We start from the raw sequence: 17,890 nt of genomic DNA, 5'->3' as shown, positions 1-17,890 counted from the left end.
GTTTGAGGTAAAAGCTGAAATTATACCACAGTTAAAAAAAATATAATCTATACTTATTTAATTTAATTTAAATCACACAAAATTGATCAGTAAGAAAAAAACATAGTATTGGTATTAGGCAGTGCTTGATTTGTAAAAAATGGGGTGCCACAACTGTAAGCTATTTAATGTGATTAGTACCTATTTATACCAATATTTTTATCTTTCCATAAGAGAGGTACCAGAACACATTTCCGTCGCGTTCCCCTACAAATCGAGCACTGGTATTATTAGGAAAGTAAAAAATATTCTTGGTAAGATCATTTTTCTTTTTATTACAGTTCTTAACACAATTTAATGTTTAGCTATCCTAAATCAAGAAAGATTTTAAAGAAACATTACTCGTTTTTTCAAAAGGATCTTACTTTAGTAAATGTATTTTGTGCATCATAGTGAACTTATTTTTTTCTCTCCTAGTAGTAGAGAACCTTTAAAATGAAACACCTACGTAACAATCAATTATTAGTTTAAAGTTTTAAAACTAAAACTGAAAGGATTTTTTTCAGAATTCTTTTTAATGGATGTTAACTCATTATAATGCAAAGCCTTGAAGGCCTATATTTCTCTATCAGCTCATCATCTTGCATTGTGATCTTGCTTTTGGATGTAAAGTAGTCATTCTTTTCTTATCGGTACTTCCATCATCATCCGTCAAGCTTGCCAATGTTCCAACTTTGCACTCAGATAATTTGCAGGTTACCCAAAACGTAACCTTAAGTAGCTTCAAGATTACATTAATTCATCACTACTGAGGGATGATGGGACATTACAGTCTTCAATACCTTCAAATGGATCAGATGGTTCAAAAAACTCTTCTTCAGGCTCCGATTGTTGTTTGGGTTCCAGTTTATTTCCTCTATATTTCAAACCCAGGTAGAAGAATTCACTGGAAGGTTGTCGCGTTGCTTTGGGATGTACCACTATGCCTTTTTCATACATGAATCGCAAGTCTTTTATGATCTGTTTGCACTCGACACCATCGAAGGCTTTCATGACTAAGGAGGACCCCAACTTACAAACTCTTGGGACAAATCTGGAAGAGGTGCAATGAAGAATTAATACATAAGCAACGAGGAAAGGAATGGAAATTTTAAGAATTTTGAAGTTAAGGGATTTTTAAATTCTTTGTGAATATATTCCATTCGTCGGTCAAATGGGTCAGTTATGCTACATTTGTAGAGATTATATATCAACCCAAAATAACATTGACCCAAAAGATTTTGACTTTTGAAAATAAAATAAAATGTCAATACTCACTTTAGAGTGGAGTAGCAGAGTTCAGCCACTTGCATATGATCTTTGTCTCTGATTCCTGTTGTATTTGGCGCCATATCACTAGTCAGTACGTCAGCCTAAAGAAAAGAACATGTTTCAATGTAACTATGATCAGTCACGATTTAACTCAGAATTTCAATACGATAGAATCCATCCATACCTCACCTGCCACTGCAGATATTTCTCTTAACCAATCAGTCACTGGAAGTAGATATAGCTGTTGAGCTGTCAAAATAAGCCATCAATCTATATTTATTTCGTACATTCTATAAAATAAATAGATAAAAACCAATTGAAATTACAAAATCTTTGAGAGAGAGAGAAATTCTTTATTTACAAATTATTTTGCAGCATTACATGAACCAAATAAAAATATCACATGGGTCACAATGACCTGTGCGTGATAGAGTCCTTATTTGGCTGCTTATAATCAAAATAAAAGTTCTTCACACTTCACATAAAAAAAAAAATAGAACACTAACTTAGTAAAATAAGCATAACAATTAATTTACTATACAATTATGATTAAAAAAAAAAAAACTGTGAAACCTAACAACCATATGCAAATGTAACTCAATAGTAGGGGAGCTCATTGCGCATTACATCCAATACCTGTTTACCAATACACATTAATTTTTTTCCTGTGATTCCCAATTTTACTGAGGCGTGGATTCCGTCAAGTAAGAGTGCTGTAGAAAGTACAATAGATAGTCCAGTTATCAGTTGGTTAGGTCTAAACGAGATATTCTGGGCTGATAAGCGACTCTGTATTGTCGAGGCCTATCTCCATCAGCCTCGGTAACCCTCTTATATACACTCAGTGACACTCGCAGGTCCCTAATTTCTGGAGGAATATTACGCAGCAAGCAATTAGCAATGTAAAAGGAATTTGTTAAATTGATTGATTTGAGAACTCTTGGGACCCGTAATCCCATCATCACCGAGTTTCTGGTATGATAGTTATGAACTACGGGCGATGCGATAAGGTCTAAATGAATGTATGAATAAGCTAATAAATCTTTAACATATAGCTGCCTTATTGATAAAAGCTGAGATTCTTTGAACAGATGATCAGTAGAATAACGTCTCGGTTTTCTTAAAGCAGCTTTAATTATTGATTTTTGAATTACGAACAAAGGTACAATTACCGATGAATAAGCCCCTCCCCAAGCTATTAAACCATACTGCAGATGAGATTGAACGTATGCGTAATAAATTCTTTTAATTTCTTCATGTCTTAAAATTTGACCCAATTGGTGAAAAACAAAAATCATTTTTCTAAGTTTGTTTTTTAAAAAATGTATATGACTTTCCCATTTCAATTTAGAATCCATTATAATGCCCAGGTATTTATACTGCGACACAGTCTCAATAATTTGGCAGTTGCAATCGCTGCCTGCGGTGCCACATGAGTGCAAGGTTAGTCTGAGTTCGGCAGGCGGCTCGCTAGCGGGACGAAGTGCGATAGGCAAACATTTTGTTTTACCGACATTCATTGTTAAAATGTTTTCTGAGAACCATCTTTTTAAAATTTGTAATTCTGATGATGCAATATTAAAAACCTCTTACCAAGTACGTGCCCTAAAGATTACCGCTGTGTCATCTGCAAACAAGAATATTTTTCCAGAAATATCAATTTTATCTATGTTATTTATGTAAATTAAAAATAGTAAAGGCCCCATAGTAGAACCTTGAATAATTCCAAAATCTACATTCATTTGATCACTAATAACGTTATTAATTGATACTACTTGAGTCCTATTGCTTAAATAACTTTTAAACCATGTCAGGGCTAAACCCCTTACACCCAAATATTCTAATTTTTTGAACAGAATTTTCCTATCAATAGAGTCAAACGCTTTAGCAAGATCTATGAATGCAATTAGTATTTTTTAATTTCTATTCACTGACTCGATTAAAGTTTTATTGATAAGAAATAGTGCATCAGTAGTATTTTTACCTTTTCTAAACCCAAACTGTTGGTCTGATAAAATTCCATGTTCATCCAAATAATTTTGAAGTTGAATTTTGACTCATTTCTCTAACACTTTAGATAATACACTTAACAATGAGATTGGTCTATAATTATTTTTGTCATTTTTTTTGCCCGGACTTATAAAGAGGAATTACCTTAGCTATTTTAAATCTGTTTGGAAAAATGCCTGAAGTAATACTCAAGTTAATAAGATGTTTGAGTGGTAGTAAAATGTCTTGCAGATGGTTTTTTAATATTTTGGCTGGAAATTCATCGAACCCGGGAGCAGAACCGCCTCGCATTTCCCTCACACACTCAGCCAACTGACTGTCAGAGACAGGCTACAGTCGCAGTTCACGCCCCTGTCCTACACTGAACAAAGCATCGTCGACCAGTGGCGGACCCACGGGCGGTGGCAACTCGCTCGCCAACCTATTACCAACACTAGAGAAAAATTCATTAAACGAGTTAGCCACCGCCCCCAAACCCCCTCCACTCGAGTCTGACGGTTGCTGAAAAAGAGAAACAGGAAAATTGCATTTCTTTATATTTACACCATTAAATTCATTTATATGTTTCCAAAATAATCTGGGTTTGTCAACAGAGGCTGCTATTTTTTCTCTGTAAAAATGTTGTTTTGTAGTTAGTTTTGATTTTTTTTGATATCTGGTTTCTAAAAGCTTGAAATTGAAATTTTAATTGCTCATCAAAAGGTCGGGCTTTAACTAGTTTACTCATTTTATCTCGTTTTCTAATAGCAAATATTAACTCTGTGTTTATTCATGGCTTTAATTTTTTAAATCTAGAGGTGGGTTTTGTCACACGCATAGCTTTAAGTTTTAAACTAGAATCTATCTATTATTCTAGCTATCTAGAAATCTGCTATTAGTCTACAATTAACTCTGTACCAAATAAGCACAAACAGTTAATTGTCATTTACCATCAGCTGCTGATAATTTAACTAATTACTGACTACTTACTTTCCGTCCTTTCAGTGCTTGTTTTATTAATTTCTGCGAGCTAGGATCCAGAAAGTCCATTTTATCCATGATTTTTGCCCCTTTTATCGGATATGTCTTTTGCAGATCCATCCCAAGAACAAAGGATCCAAACTCTGAAAAATGACTCACAGTTTGTGTGAACAAGAAAATATCATATTATATCAGCCAAAAGTTGATTTATCAGAAATTTAGAGTAAAATTACCAAAACTAACCTCTATATATGTTAAGAAAAACAGTTTAAAGCTTTAACTGACATGCTACACCCTAGGGGTCAAGTTTAGAACTTGTTACTATCTTTCAGGTTAACACCAACATTATTATCAGAGTTCTGTTGACCACGAGGTCTGGTTAATGGTGGTGAAGGCTGCGAGGCAGAACCTGATTGAAGTTTCAAATTCACCACAGTGAGGTCGCAGAGCGGTAAGGTACAGAGGAAGGTGGGACGACAAGACACTTATAGCATTAGTATGTTGTGCTGGAAATATACTTGTGAAGATTTTCGGAAATATACTCCGAAATTTACCTAAATCGTTTTGAAAATGAAAACATTCTCTCCGCCAGCAACAAATTTTCTAAGAAAATCATATTTTATAAACGATATGTTGATGACACCCTTTTGCTTTTTAATGGAAACTCCAGACAGCTACAACTTCTCAATAATCATTTGAACAGCATTTCACATCAAATAAAATTCACACTCGAGATCGAGAATAATAATTCGATTAACTTTCTGGATCTAACTTTGACCAAAAATAATAATAGTATTGACTACAAAATCTATAGAAAGCCTACAACCACAGACCATACAATCCATGCAACCTCCAATCATCCACAATCACACAAAATGGCCGCTTACAACAGCTTCGTTAATCGACTTTTAACAATACCCATGTCTCAAAATAACTACAACAACGAATATGAAATATTAAAATGTATAGCAGTCAATAACGGATACAATAGCAGTATTATCGACAATATTATACACAAACAAAAGAACAGAAAACCACTACAGAAAACCGATCAAAACTTTATTTCTATAGAATATGGCAACTGCTTACATTATACCTTAAAAAATGAACTAAAGAAACATAACATTACATTGGCCTGCAAAACTTCAAATAAACTAGAAAGCCGCCTAAATCCACGTACTTCGAAATCTACAGTTTCCAATAGCCTAGAGGACACTGGAGTGTACAAATTAACCTGCAGCGACTGTCCAAAAATGTATATCGGACAAACAGGTCGTTCATTCAAAAAAAGGTTTAATGAACATCTACCCAAGCCTAAACTGCGAACACAACATTCTAAGTTCGCTGAACACCTGATGAATGACAACCACAACGTAAGCAGCTGTAGTGATAACCTGGGTATTTTACATAAATGCACCAAAGGCTCCTTAATGAATGTCCTTGAAAGCTACGAAATCTACAAAGCAACAAAAAGGTTTCCCCACGACATCCTGAATGAAAAGCTAAATTTTGGTCGTAACACAATATTTGATAGGATTGAGGACATTGATAACAAAGGCGCTCATAATCAGCTGTCCCACCCCCTCCAAGGTCAATGTCACCAGACCAGTGGCAGTCGGTAGTTGAGTCGTGTCTGTCGTGCGTGTAATGGCCGGCCGCGCGTCTTTCTATATTTTAATGTATTTGTGCGTGTTAAATGTTATATTTGTGTACTTTGACGACGACATTATGTTCAAGTAATTTTATGTTTGACAAGGCTTGAAAATGAAACGTCAGTTTCGAAACTAGTCGCTGCTAAAAAGACTAACCTAGGATTGACGACGTAAAGGTACGTAACCTATTTTATAAAATTAAACTATCATAACCTAACCGAACTAACCAAACTTGCTGATAAAGAAATAATATAACAAAAGTTTAGTAATCGGAAAAATAATTCTGTTTATTAAATAAAACTGGAAATTGCTCAATTAAAATTTTATAATGACTTAATAATAAAATTAAACTGTAATAACCAAACCAAACCAACCAAACTTGCTGTTAATAAAAAAATCTTGGACAAAAAGTTAACGCTACCAGCGGGATTCGAACCCGGGACCTACAGTATATCAGCCCGGCACGCTAACCAATAGACCACCGAGGCCGATGGCTGTTGAACGTTTTGTTACGGTAATGGCGTTCCCTCAGCTAATAAGAAGATCTCAGCTGTCATCGTAGCCTCTTCTATACCTCCCCTGAGTAAATACCCATTTTACCCTTATCTACAAGTGCAACATGCAAAAAATTTGTGCTGCGATAGTGATACTTTTAAAGTGCCTAATATGAGGTACATACCTTTACGTCAACAGTTTAATTGTAGTAAGTAGAACTCACAACATGTTTCACCTATTCAGGCATCGTCAGGTGATATCCTAGCCAGTGATATCCAGGTGAAACATGTTGTGAGTTCTACTTATTACAATTAAACTGTTGACGTAAAGGTATGTACCTCATATTAGTCTAATTAAACAGTTCAGGTGCTACATCATGAATTTTAATTTTAAAGTGCCTCTAAAATAAACTTTACTCGACTTACTTTCATATTTTGCTCGTGTGGCATTGACCGCAACTTGAGTCCAAGATCCCGGACAACAACCCAGGTCCACAACCGTCTGTCCGGGTTTGAACAACTTGTATTTGTCATGAATCTCGAGCAGTTTGTAGGCACTGCGGCATCTAAACATGTTAAAAGATTCCTGACTGCACTGTGTTAGTTACCGTACTCTATATGATTGGCATTTAGGTTTCTCATCCTTCTGTCCGTAGAATAAAGCCTTTAAGTGTATTTAATATCCAATTACACTGAATAAAATGTTATTGTCAAATGAAATTTGGATACATAGGAAGACTAAGAAAAATTAGAATAAAGTTGGTTTTACTGCGTCCAAATGCGCTGAGTGTGCTAATGTCAAATGAATATTCTTCACATTAACAATTTTCAAAGTGTGCTGTGCTCTTTACTAATAAGGACAAGGGGTAAATAGTTTGCACAGGTATAGTTTTGTTCAGTTTCACATGTATAGGGCATAGAGTGACTCTTTTCGACCTGAGCTCAGGTCAGAAAATGAGCAAGGGTTGAAAAAGACACTTTTGCCTGTGTGATGAACTACATTTTCGCTGTATTGCAACATTATTTAACAAACTATTTTGGAAACGAAAATACTTTTCATGTAAAGTAAACCTCTCAAAACAACTTGCAACTTGTTTTCAATTTTTATAATACAAATAAGCAGACTGTGTAGTTAGTGGTTCAACCATTTAATCTATTACGTTTGTGTTAAGTGTACATTACCCTATCCACATGTCGAACTATTGACAAAAATGCAACAATAAGCTATAACTGTAATCAATCTATTATTATGTTATTAAAGTGATCCAATCAATTTTTATGTAAATGGTTAAGGCCCTTTACCGAATAAAAATATAGGCATTTGGGACATCAAAATGAAGCTTAGAGTGTAGATTTGCCAAAAGTTATTGGTATGAACAAATTTCTTACACACTCAGCCCCACGGGACGATTTCCAAAGGGCTACGCCTGACATACTTCCAAAGTTTAAACGATTTAATTTTTTTAACCAAACAGCTGGTCAATGCAATAAACCTGGTGTTTGTTTATTTACTCGAAAAAGATGTTTGTGATGCTTTATGTAGATTGAGGAAATAATGTGGATTATTTAGTAAGAGGGTTATATTTGGTAAAGGAAAGGTAGTGCTCGTTTTATAGAGTATTGCTCACATAGTTTTATTTGTAATTTATACAGTAAGCTACATGTAAAGAAGCTTGACTAAAATTGAAGAATTATGGTAAAACATCTCATTCATGAAGCATCAATATGAAGCAAATGATGCTATTGCTACACTAAGGTATGTTGTCCTATTATTCTGAATCGATTAACATCAAAAGTATGGATTTGAAAGTAAGTATCATTTTATCTTATTTTCAAATTAAATCATAGACTTGCTGTATTTTTAAAACACACATCAGCACCACTTATAAACTTTAATGGCTGCCTAGGTCACATTTTCTTTCCCTTGCAAAGAATGGGTATAGCAGCTCGTAAATACATATTTAGATACATACAATTTCTTACAATGAATGTTTACAACAGAATTTACGACTGACTTTTACTCCCTAGAGATAGAGCTAGTTACTTTAGACCTGTGTAGCTGTTTAAATAAAAATGACAATGCTAATTACACCATTGAACCTACAGACATAACAAACCTCAGCATTGAACTACAGTGTGAGCTAATATCTGTGAAAATAAAACAGGGCCGGAAAAACTTACACGTTGTTGGCATCTACAGATCCCAAGGAGACCTAGACTCATCCTTAGATATCATCTCTGAAACCCTAGAAAAAACACATACATGGAACAATCGAGTTATCCTCATAGGAGATATCAATATAGACAGCTTGGAGCCAAACATTGAAATGACAAAATTAAACGAAGTTCTTCTTAGCCACAATATGACACGGCTCCCCCTGTCTCCTACAAGAACAACACCTACAGTACTACAATAAGCTCAATTGACTGTGTCTGCACAAACCTAGGCAATGATGATATTCAGGTAGACGTTCTCAATGCCGGACTCTCAGACCACACAGCACAGCTCTGCAAATTAAATACCTCTGCCCCAGAAGCTCAGAATCAAACCTTCTATTCTAGGAAATTCAACCAAAGGAATTAATGTCATAAACTTAAAATCTATTCTTGCCCAAGAAACCTGGGAAAGTGTCTTCAATGAACATCTACCAGAGGACGCCTATCGTAACTTCAGCAAGATTATTGCTGGAGCTATTAACCAAACTTGCCCAATGCTAAAGTCAAGGAAAAAAGCCAGAAAACATCGTCCTATAGCAAACCATGAAACTGAGGTACTAAAGCAAGAATTTCTTCAGGCTCTGAAAAAATACCTACTGAGTGGAACAGAAGAGGACAAAATTACAATGTCAAACAAGAAAAAAGATTACGACCTGAAACTGAAGACACTAAGACGACAGGCCACGGCAGTCCAAATACAGCAAGCTGATGATAAAACCAAAGCACTCTGGAGGGTCATCAAAAGAGAAAGAAAGCCGGCTCGAGACACATCAGAAAAATCAATCACACTAGAAATAAATGGCCTCAAAACCAACAATCCTCAAAATGTTGCTAATCATCTTAATGAGTTCTTCGTTAACATAGCTAATGACACCCTTGCACAAAATCCTCAAAACCAAATCATCCAGCTGAAATCACAGAGGTATACTGTCAGACACCTGAGATGTCTCTTCAGTTAACAAACAAGCAGGAACTGACTCAAGTGATCAACGCCCTAAAAAATAAAACATCTGCTGGAGTAGATGATATATCCGCCAGTCTACTGAAAAAATGTAAAGAAGAACTTGCTGGACCGTTAACACACATCATCAACCATTCTTTCCAAGAAGGAATTTTCCCAAGTGGGCTTAAAATTGCAAAGGTATACCCCAAATTCAAGAAAGGAAACCATCTGGACTCAAAGAACTACCTCCCAATTTCATTAATTTCCACATTCTCCAAAGTATTCAAAAAAATAGTACTAAACAGACTTCTTCAACACCTATCATCCAATGAACTTCTCACACCACATCAGCATGGATTTGTACAGGGAAAATCAACCACATCTGCCATAATAGATAACTGAATATGTAATAGATAATCTAGAAGAAGGAAACATACCAACCGCAATTTTACTTGATTTCAGCAAAGCATTTGGCTGCTTAGATCATACACAACTGTGTAACAAGTTGATAAAAATTGGGATTGGTGGGAAAACTGCAGAATGGTTCAAGAGCTATTTAACTGGAAGAAGTCAGATGGTTGAACTTAAATACACTGAAAAGGGATCTACACAAACAGTAAGATCAAAGTTACTACCTGTAAAAGGGGTGTTCCACAGGGTTCTGTGCTTGGCCCCATTCTTTTCATCTTGTTTGCAAATTATCTCCCTCACTATTTGGAAGACTACAGCAAGACTCTTATGTATGCGGATGATACTGTACTCCTCCTTGGGGAAAAAAGCCTGAAGCCCTTGAAATCAGCTTGTTTGTTTCCATAAACATGGCAATACAATATTGCCAAAACAACAGCCTAGTAGTTAATTAAGAAAAAACACAACAACTGGTCTTTGGCAGGCGAAATGGTGGGGTATGCAGGATCCCAGACATCGAAGGCCCAGAAGAAGCAGAGTATTTAGGTTTAATAATAGACCAGAAACTGACATGGACCGCCCATATTGACAGCCTGTGTAGTAAGCTGAGTAGCAGTGTCCACGTGATAAGAAGGATAAAAACCATAAGTGACACCAACATAGCCAAGATTGTCTACCACTTACTGTTTGAATCACATCTTCTATATGGCCTTGAAGTATGGGGAAACTCATCAGCAACCAACCTCCAACGTGTGCTTATCCACCAGAAAAAAGCAGTAAAGAATATTAGCAGACATTGACAAGAGAGAAAGTCACAGACCGAAATTCCGTGAACTAAAAATCCTAACGATTACAAGCCTGTACATCCTAGCTGTGGCTACTCACGCAAGCAGGCTACAGCTCCAACGAGGTATGGATAGGCACAGCCATAACACCCGACAGGCTATGAATTACACACTTCCAGTCCATCATCTAACTCTTTTTGAAGAAAAGCCTTCCTACATGGGAGTGAAGTTCCTGAACCTGCTACCAGAGACAATAATTAGCCCCAGCAAAGCAGCACCAGACAACGCTTATTGGCTTGGCTTGTGGAGAGACCATTCTACACAGTTGAGGAGTTCATGAACTGGAGAACATCACCGATGTTCCAGTGAAAACTAAACAACCCTCATAGTAATAACCATGACTACCGACAGACTCAAAGCCCAACAAATTTATGCTGTTTTATATTTAAATCTCTGTAATGTTTGACGCCTATTCTGCACTCTATGTTCAAGAAATTAAGTATTCTGATTCTGACCCACAACATATGTATGTAACGGCTGTTTTTGCTGCAGTATGATGAAAAATAGTTTTAAAGCAGTTTGAATAATAATAAATAAAATAGTAAGCATGGAAGCACCCTTTAGGAGACTTAAAAAGACAGAAACAGAAAATAGTCTTTAGCTGATTGAAAGAGTGATATATCAATGGGAGTCAGTTTAATCAATGGTTTTACCTTCTAAAAATAAATATGTTAAATACCTGTAATCATCATACTGAGCTTTCAAACAATATTCATCTCTAAACTGCCTTTGAAGCCATTTTTTGGAACTTCCCGATAAACTTTTTTTAAATTTTGGAAATTTGATTATCCTCTTAGTTATTTGTCCCATTTTTATCACTATAAAACAATATATTTGTGTACTACACTTTTGCTACGGCAATGGTTCAAAACTAAATAATTATCTACATCAATTTTAAGGTTAAACTTTGTTTGTTGAGCAATGACTTATCTGCATTGCATATAAATCACATCTCCATTATTACGTCTGTTTTCAAATTAATGATTTATTTCTTTAATAATGAGATAAGAAAATACAAGTTTCTTTTAGATTATTAGTTAAAGTGACTAATATTTTACTACAGAAATAATACTATGGGGAACACGGTTAATGCTTCTTCAAGAGTCTGATGCTGTTCAAAAATTAATGTTTTAATTCATTCCTGTTTGTATTTGTTGAAGATTAGGTTGTTATCAGCAAAGCACTGAAGGCATTATATCATCAAAGTTATAAATGGTTATTTTAATACTACTAAAACAAAAAGTGGCGACCATACAAATGTAGGTACCAAATATACATAAAATACTTAAAAAGCCAAGTATGAATGGAGTTGAGTGGCGCGATCTTGAAGTCTTATTGTTTGTGACTAAGGCCAACATGTTCCTTAGACTCAGCTGTTAATTAATAGCCCATACAGCCAATGGCAACTAAGGGACCTACAGTTTATAGTGGAACCCGATTGCCTTGTAATTAACAAATCAGTCTAACTATTAGGATAGTTCTGCGGATCGTCGTAGTACTCATAAGTAAGGACGTTAATTCACACCAGGGAGTTTTGCATCCACAGTGTATGCCTATAAATATCCAAAATTTCTGACATCCTAGTAGCTGGATTACAAGAATAAATGTTTATGTGTTTGTTGTAAGTCTTATCGGTTTAAATCTAGAATAATTTCACTAGCTTTCAGCTTTCTGGTTCTAGGTAACATGCAAAATTATTCAATTAGAATAGTTGATTGGTGAGAGTTCAAGTAAAGACATTTCACACCAGCATTTAGTGTGTGTAGAGGAACAGGCAAGATTTGTAATAAGGGTTTATAAATACAAAATGTATTCATTCCTTACCTGTAAGTTTCTTTTCTCAACTCTTCAGTGTCAACTTCTGCCTCCTTTATTGCTTCCAAATATTCTCCGTCCTCTTCTTTTTCAGTTTCTTCCACTTGACCCTCTTCTTCCTCGTCAGTATCTCGGTACTGTGCTAGTTTTTCCTCCACTTTTGCTTTTCTCCAAAACTCTGCATCTTGATGTTTTGCCCATTTCTGCAATGCGATTTTCTTGTATGGAATCCTTTTTACAAAGTATCCAAATCGGCCCATTTTTGTTAATGATGATACAACTGTAAATCCCTTCCAAACCAAAGTTGTTTTCCTATTTAATTTCAAATTAGTAGAAATAAGCTCATTAAACAGCAGATAAGATAGATAAAGATAAATGTTCTTATAATTTATTGGATATGACTGCAAAAATCTTAAGTTTCCCGATGGCTGTACCTTCTAAAGGATGTTTTCTTCTAACAACTAAAATTTAAAATGTTCACAGTACATTTTGAACTCTTCAATATTTTAATGTCAGTGTGTTGTACTATGCATACCTAATTGGGGGGTTCCTCTATTTCACGCAATATTTGTTTATGTTCATGTCAATCCTGTCTTGTTTATGTGTTTTGAAGACTTTGCCGACCTCTCAGGAGTGACATCCACACGTCTTAGGCTTGACAATGACACCACAGGAGTGACATCCACACGTCTTAGGCTTGACAATGACACCACAGGAGTGACATCCACACGTCTTAGGCTTGACAATGACACCACAGGAGTGACATCCACACGTCTTAGGCTTGACAATGACAACACAGGAGTGTCAAAACCGGTAGCGATTCAGACGACCAAGGATTACTTTGGCAACATCTAACCTCTAGAATAGGAATAGTTCACACAACATCTCTACCTTTAATTCAAAATCAATAGTATGTTTTACTAACTACAACAGTACCGTAAGCGTAACTGGCATTCTCAGTGTGGGCTCAAGTTTCATGTGTGAGACAAAGCCAAACATATGAACACCAAATTTTATTTTTGCGTTACAGCAAGTGCCAGAAATTCACTTTTTTTACAAGTTTACATTACAATGCACAAATACTCACATTCAAAATAACAGGCCTCAGTAAAATCAAAACTATTATTTCATATTTAACATTATTTTAATACAAAAATAAAAGATCAAAGTCGACAGAAAATCTAAATTATAAGTTCAATTTCAAGGCTATGTTCATTATGCAGTAAACACACACTACAAGCATAGATAAAACAAGGGAGTATGTTTTATCTATGCTACAAGCTAAAACACAGAAAACTAGCTTATGCCTATTACTGTTTTTATTTGCATTGTTAAACTATAAACACAGCTGATATAGTTATTTGTGTAGAGAGCAATGTTTGCGGAATGATATTGAGTGCAGCAAAGGCCTTTTGCACTCGTGTTACACATTATATTTTTCCTACAGTTACTATAAAGCATAAAAATAATTAGTCTTTCAAACACTATACAACACGTTTTAGGTTCAGCTGGCAACACAAATAGGTGCCCTAGAGAAAGTAGTACCCGGTCCGTATCACTCCGCTATTTTTCCTAGGCAAGAAATGTGCTCCGCGACTTGAGAATATAGTTCCCTATGATTTGTAAATTGAAGTGGTTTCCGCGCCTAAAAAAAATGCTTTAAAGGTATTTTCTTGTTTATTAAGATCGTAGGAATGTTTTAAAAACGTTTAAAAAGTCCAGAAAGTTCAGAAATACCGAAACTATAAACACAAAATGACAGGTTAAATCGTAGTTATAATAGTCAATCAGCTGCTCATAGTATTATTATCTTTAAGTGTTGCCAACCTATTTCCAAGCGTACACGGATTACGTGCATAATCGGAACCACGCTGTTTTGTGTTGTTTCGTTGGAATCCTGATGTACGCCAAAGTATAAACCGTAGGACAAAGTATAAATATGCAGCAATCAGCAGCTTTCTGTACTATAAACAGTACAAGGAAGCCAACTTTGTCGGGTGACAGTATGAAAAATAAATTGTAAACAAACACGTAGCGGGCAAATACAAGTGAAAGTAAATTTAGAACAAAGGAAAATCAGCTGATCGTTTTTGCCTTGCTCTGATTTAGGGATACATTAATGAAGCAGTTGGCTGCATTGTGCTTTTTATTTTGGTTGAAACACTGAAATACAGAGATCAGGACTAGTGGTGATGTTAACAAAACTTTCAAATATCTAAAATGAAACTGAAATCGTGCTATTCACCTGGTTAATGATATGAAAACTTAAACAATTTGCAGAACCTCACATGATTTTCTTATTGCCAAGAATTTGTTTAGTGCTTTAAATTTGTTTCAGGATCCAAAAATGTGGATACGAGTTTATCACCCCAGAACATTTTAAAAGTATGTTATGTCCAATAATGCTCAATCGCACATGGGTCATATATATTTTATTTGTGGCTATTTTTCTTAGTTACTTGGACCAAATAAAACAATCTATTTGTAACTAACTAGGTACTGTACCGAGGTAAAATAATATCAACAGTTTTGAAATGAGAAAAAAAAATTTATATTTATAAATTATAATCATTGGTAGAGACACAACAAGAAATATAGTAGAGTATTTTACCTTGTAGGTTGGTAGACCTAGTTGATAGCCAGTTTAAAGAAGAGTGACCCATTTGTATACCTCTACCATGATTGCCAATTAGGTAGTATACTTTAATTTGTAATAAACCCTATTAAGCTGGTATAGTAGATGTGAGATAAATTAATAAGACAAAATAGGCCAAAAAAGTATATTGTCCAATCCTTTACATCAATCAATACAGAACTCTCTTCCATAAATAAAATATAATTAACTTTTTATTACTACTACAATTTCTAATAAAATAATAAATTGTTTTGATCCTACTTTAATGAAATACTGGGTTAATTGGACTCTTGCATAACTAGGACGTACTAGAAGTGGTTGATTTCTGTCTGAAAACACCAAATAAATGCAATACAGTAGACTCCCTCTTATCCGGACATCGGTTTAACCCGACCACACTCGGCAGAAATGACATCTCTTTAACCGGTCAATTTTTATTAGCACATTGGTTTAACCGGACTAGATCGGCAGGGAGTGGGCGGTACTGAAACGACTGTTCTCGTGGGAAAGATTTGAGACCAGTGATCACGTGTCCATATACAATGCTCTCCTAAATTTAAGTCGAATATCACAACACAGTAAACTGTCCAATTTAACGAGTGTTTTGGGACGTCGGTTTAACTGGAAAACCTGTTATCTGGACTGGCTTCGGTCCCGAGGAGTCCGGATAAGAGGGAGTTTACTGTAATAACTATTCTTGACAATTTCTAATAATTAAATGTGCATTGAAGATCCTTAAAATCATTTTTACTTTGTTTAACAAGATGAGTAGAAAACTTGCCAAGTTCAGACAAACCTGTAAGGTTTTTGTTCTTGAAAAGCACATTTCCACTAATGATTGTAAGGATCTTCAATCCACATTTAATTATTAGAAATTGTCAAGAATAGTTATTATTGCATTTGTTTGCTGTTTTCAGACAGAAATCAACCACTTATAATACATACTAGTTATGCCAGAGTCCAGTTAACTTAGTATTTCATTAAAGCAAGGTGAAACTAATTTATTATTTTATTAGAAATTGCAGTAGTAATAAAAAGTTAATTATATTTTATTTATGGAAGAGAGTTCTGTATTGATTGATTTAAAGGATTGGACAATATACTATGTTGGCCTATTTTGTCTTATTCATTTATCTCATACTAGCTGAGTACCCGTCCTTCGTACGGGGTTGGTATACATTGCTTATTGTAGTTAAATACTCGTGCTTTGCATTTGCAATGAGAGAGGACACGTTTTGAGAAAATTTGGTTTACTATAATCTACGGCATACTGTAGTATATAGAACATCTACCATAGCCATAATGTTCTACCACTTCACCTAAACAATAGAAAGAAGTAAAGTTCTCACACTCAGGTTTTTGTTGCTGCTTGGTTCAAATTAGCTGTTGTCATAAATGTATAAAGAACTAATGGTGCTGCACCCAGTAGGAAACCGTATAACCTTTTAATGCTATTGAATATCATAGAAACAAATTTTGTAGTTGAAACAGCTGGCAAAATTATTTAATTCCTTTTAAATATGAATACTCATAAGGTTAACATGGGAAACTCCAGAGCCGCTGGGGCGGAGCCTGAAAGGATTTTTGAGGTAAGAATATGTCTATATGTTAATCGGGAATGTGAGCTATCATCATACCAAATTTCAACACAATCCGACCAGTAGTTAATGTGTGATTGAACTTCAAACAAACAAACAAACAAACTTTCACATTTATAATATTAGTATGATCTACTACCAGCTTAATAGGGTTTATTCCAAATTAAAGTATACTACCTAATTGGCAATCATGGTAGGGGTATACTACAATCTCTCATCTACCCCTCGTTGCATAACTTAACAGTAAATTACACAGTGTAAAATCTAAAACCCAAAATAAGAGAGAAATATTTAGTCAACAACAATACCCTTGAGTTGAAAAAACAAAACAGAGAAAATACTTTAAATAAGTAGGAGTAATATACTTACAGTACTAAAATGTCAATAGCACTATTAATTGTCCTTAATGTTCTTTTCTGGCTCACGCTTTTTTGCTTGATAAGATCATGGTCAGGACTTTTTCACAAGAAAACATAATATCTTTAGTAAACGAGGAATAAAAAGAAATTGCCTTATAGTATTTCAATAGGTAGTTAAATGAAACTTGTTTAAATAATTTAGCTTCTTTATTTAAAAAACATCTCTATTTTAAGGTGGACAAAACTTTGCTTGGTTGTAAGCAAATATAAAACATACTTATGTGTCTATTCATAGCATGGGGTGTTAACATAACATGGTAAAAAAATAAAGTTACACACACGGTTAGTTAGCTTTTACAGGGCAAATTTTCGCTTTAAAAATATTTTTTTACATAAAACTATATAACTATATTGGAAAAATGTAAATAACAAAGACAACTTTGTCATTGTTTACAATTTAGATTTGAATTTAAAGTTTACAATCAAACTTAAATGCAAAGAAAAACATACAATTAAGAAACAATTGCTCAAATTTGCCTGTTTTTGCCATTTACTGTATTAGCAATCATGAATATAATGGTTAAAATTAGGCACTTTTACCACCACCAAAATAAAACTGTCTTGATATAAAATCTCCTTAACTTATCCTTAGCGGCGGCGAATA

The 17,890-nt window shown here is 34.8% G+C and overlaps 1 protein-coding gene across 2 annotated transcripts; it reads right to left on the bottom strand.

Moving 5' to 3' along the window:
- Positions 1 to 39: 39 nt before the first annotated feature.
- On the bottom strand, positions 40 to 12,970 carry LOC129001883 (ribosomal RNA large subunit methyltransferase E-like). 2 transcript variants are annotated; one of them, XM_054429342.1, is made up of 5 exons: positions 12,644 to 12,970; positions 6,833 to 6,972; positions 4,270 to 4,403; positions 1,297 to 1,391; positions 40 to 1,072 (listed from the first exon to the last, which is right to left on the bottom strand). In XM_054429342.1, the coding sequence occupies exons 1-5, from the start codon at positions 12,892 to 12,894 to the stop codon at positions 769 to 771; spliced, it is 924 nt and encodes a 307-aa protein (XP_054285317.1). In that variant the 5' UTR covers positions 12,895 to 12,970; the 3' UTR covers positions 40 to 768. The 2 variants fall into 2 exon arrangements, with proteins under 2 accessions (XP_054285317.1, XP_054285318.1); XM_054429343.1 differs by lacking the exon at positions 12,644 to 12,970 and adding an exon at positions 11,499 to 11,666.
- Positions 12,971 to 17,890: the final 4,920 nt, after the last annotated feature.

Source organism: Macrosteles quadrilineatus, unplaced genomic scaffold, assembly GCF_028750875.1.
Source record: "Macrosteles quadrilineatus isolate MER2022 unplaced genomic scaffold, UCM_ALF_1.0 Scaffold_8__2_contigs__length_117827958, whole genome shotgun sequence".
Classification (NCBI taxonomy): Eukaryota; Metazoa; Arthropoda; class Insecta; order Hemiptera; family Cicadellidae; genus Macrosteles; species Macrosteles quadrilineatus.
This window is presented reverse-complemented; position numbering and strand designations above follow the sequence as displayed.

Excerpts from the sequence above, each read along its gene's own strand:
- LOC129001883 (XM_054429342.1), bottom strand. The coding sequence starts at position 12,894 with ATGGGCCGATTTGGATACTTTGTAAAAAGGATTCCATACAAGAAAATC. Across the intron at positions 6,973-12,643 it reads TTGAGAAAAGAAACTTACAG|ATGCCGCAGTGCCTACAAAC; the intron begins GTAAGGAATGAA and ends TAACATGTTTAG. Across the intron at positions 4,404-6,832 it reads CACACGAGCAAAATATGAAA|AGTTTGGATCCTTTGTTCTT; the intron begins GTAAGTCGAGTA and ends GTCATTTTTCAG.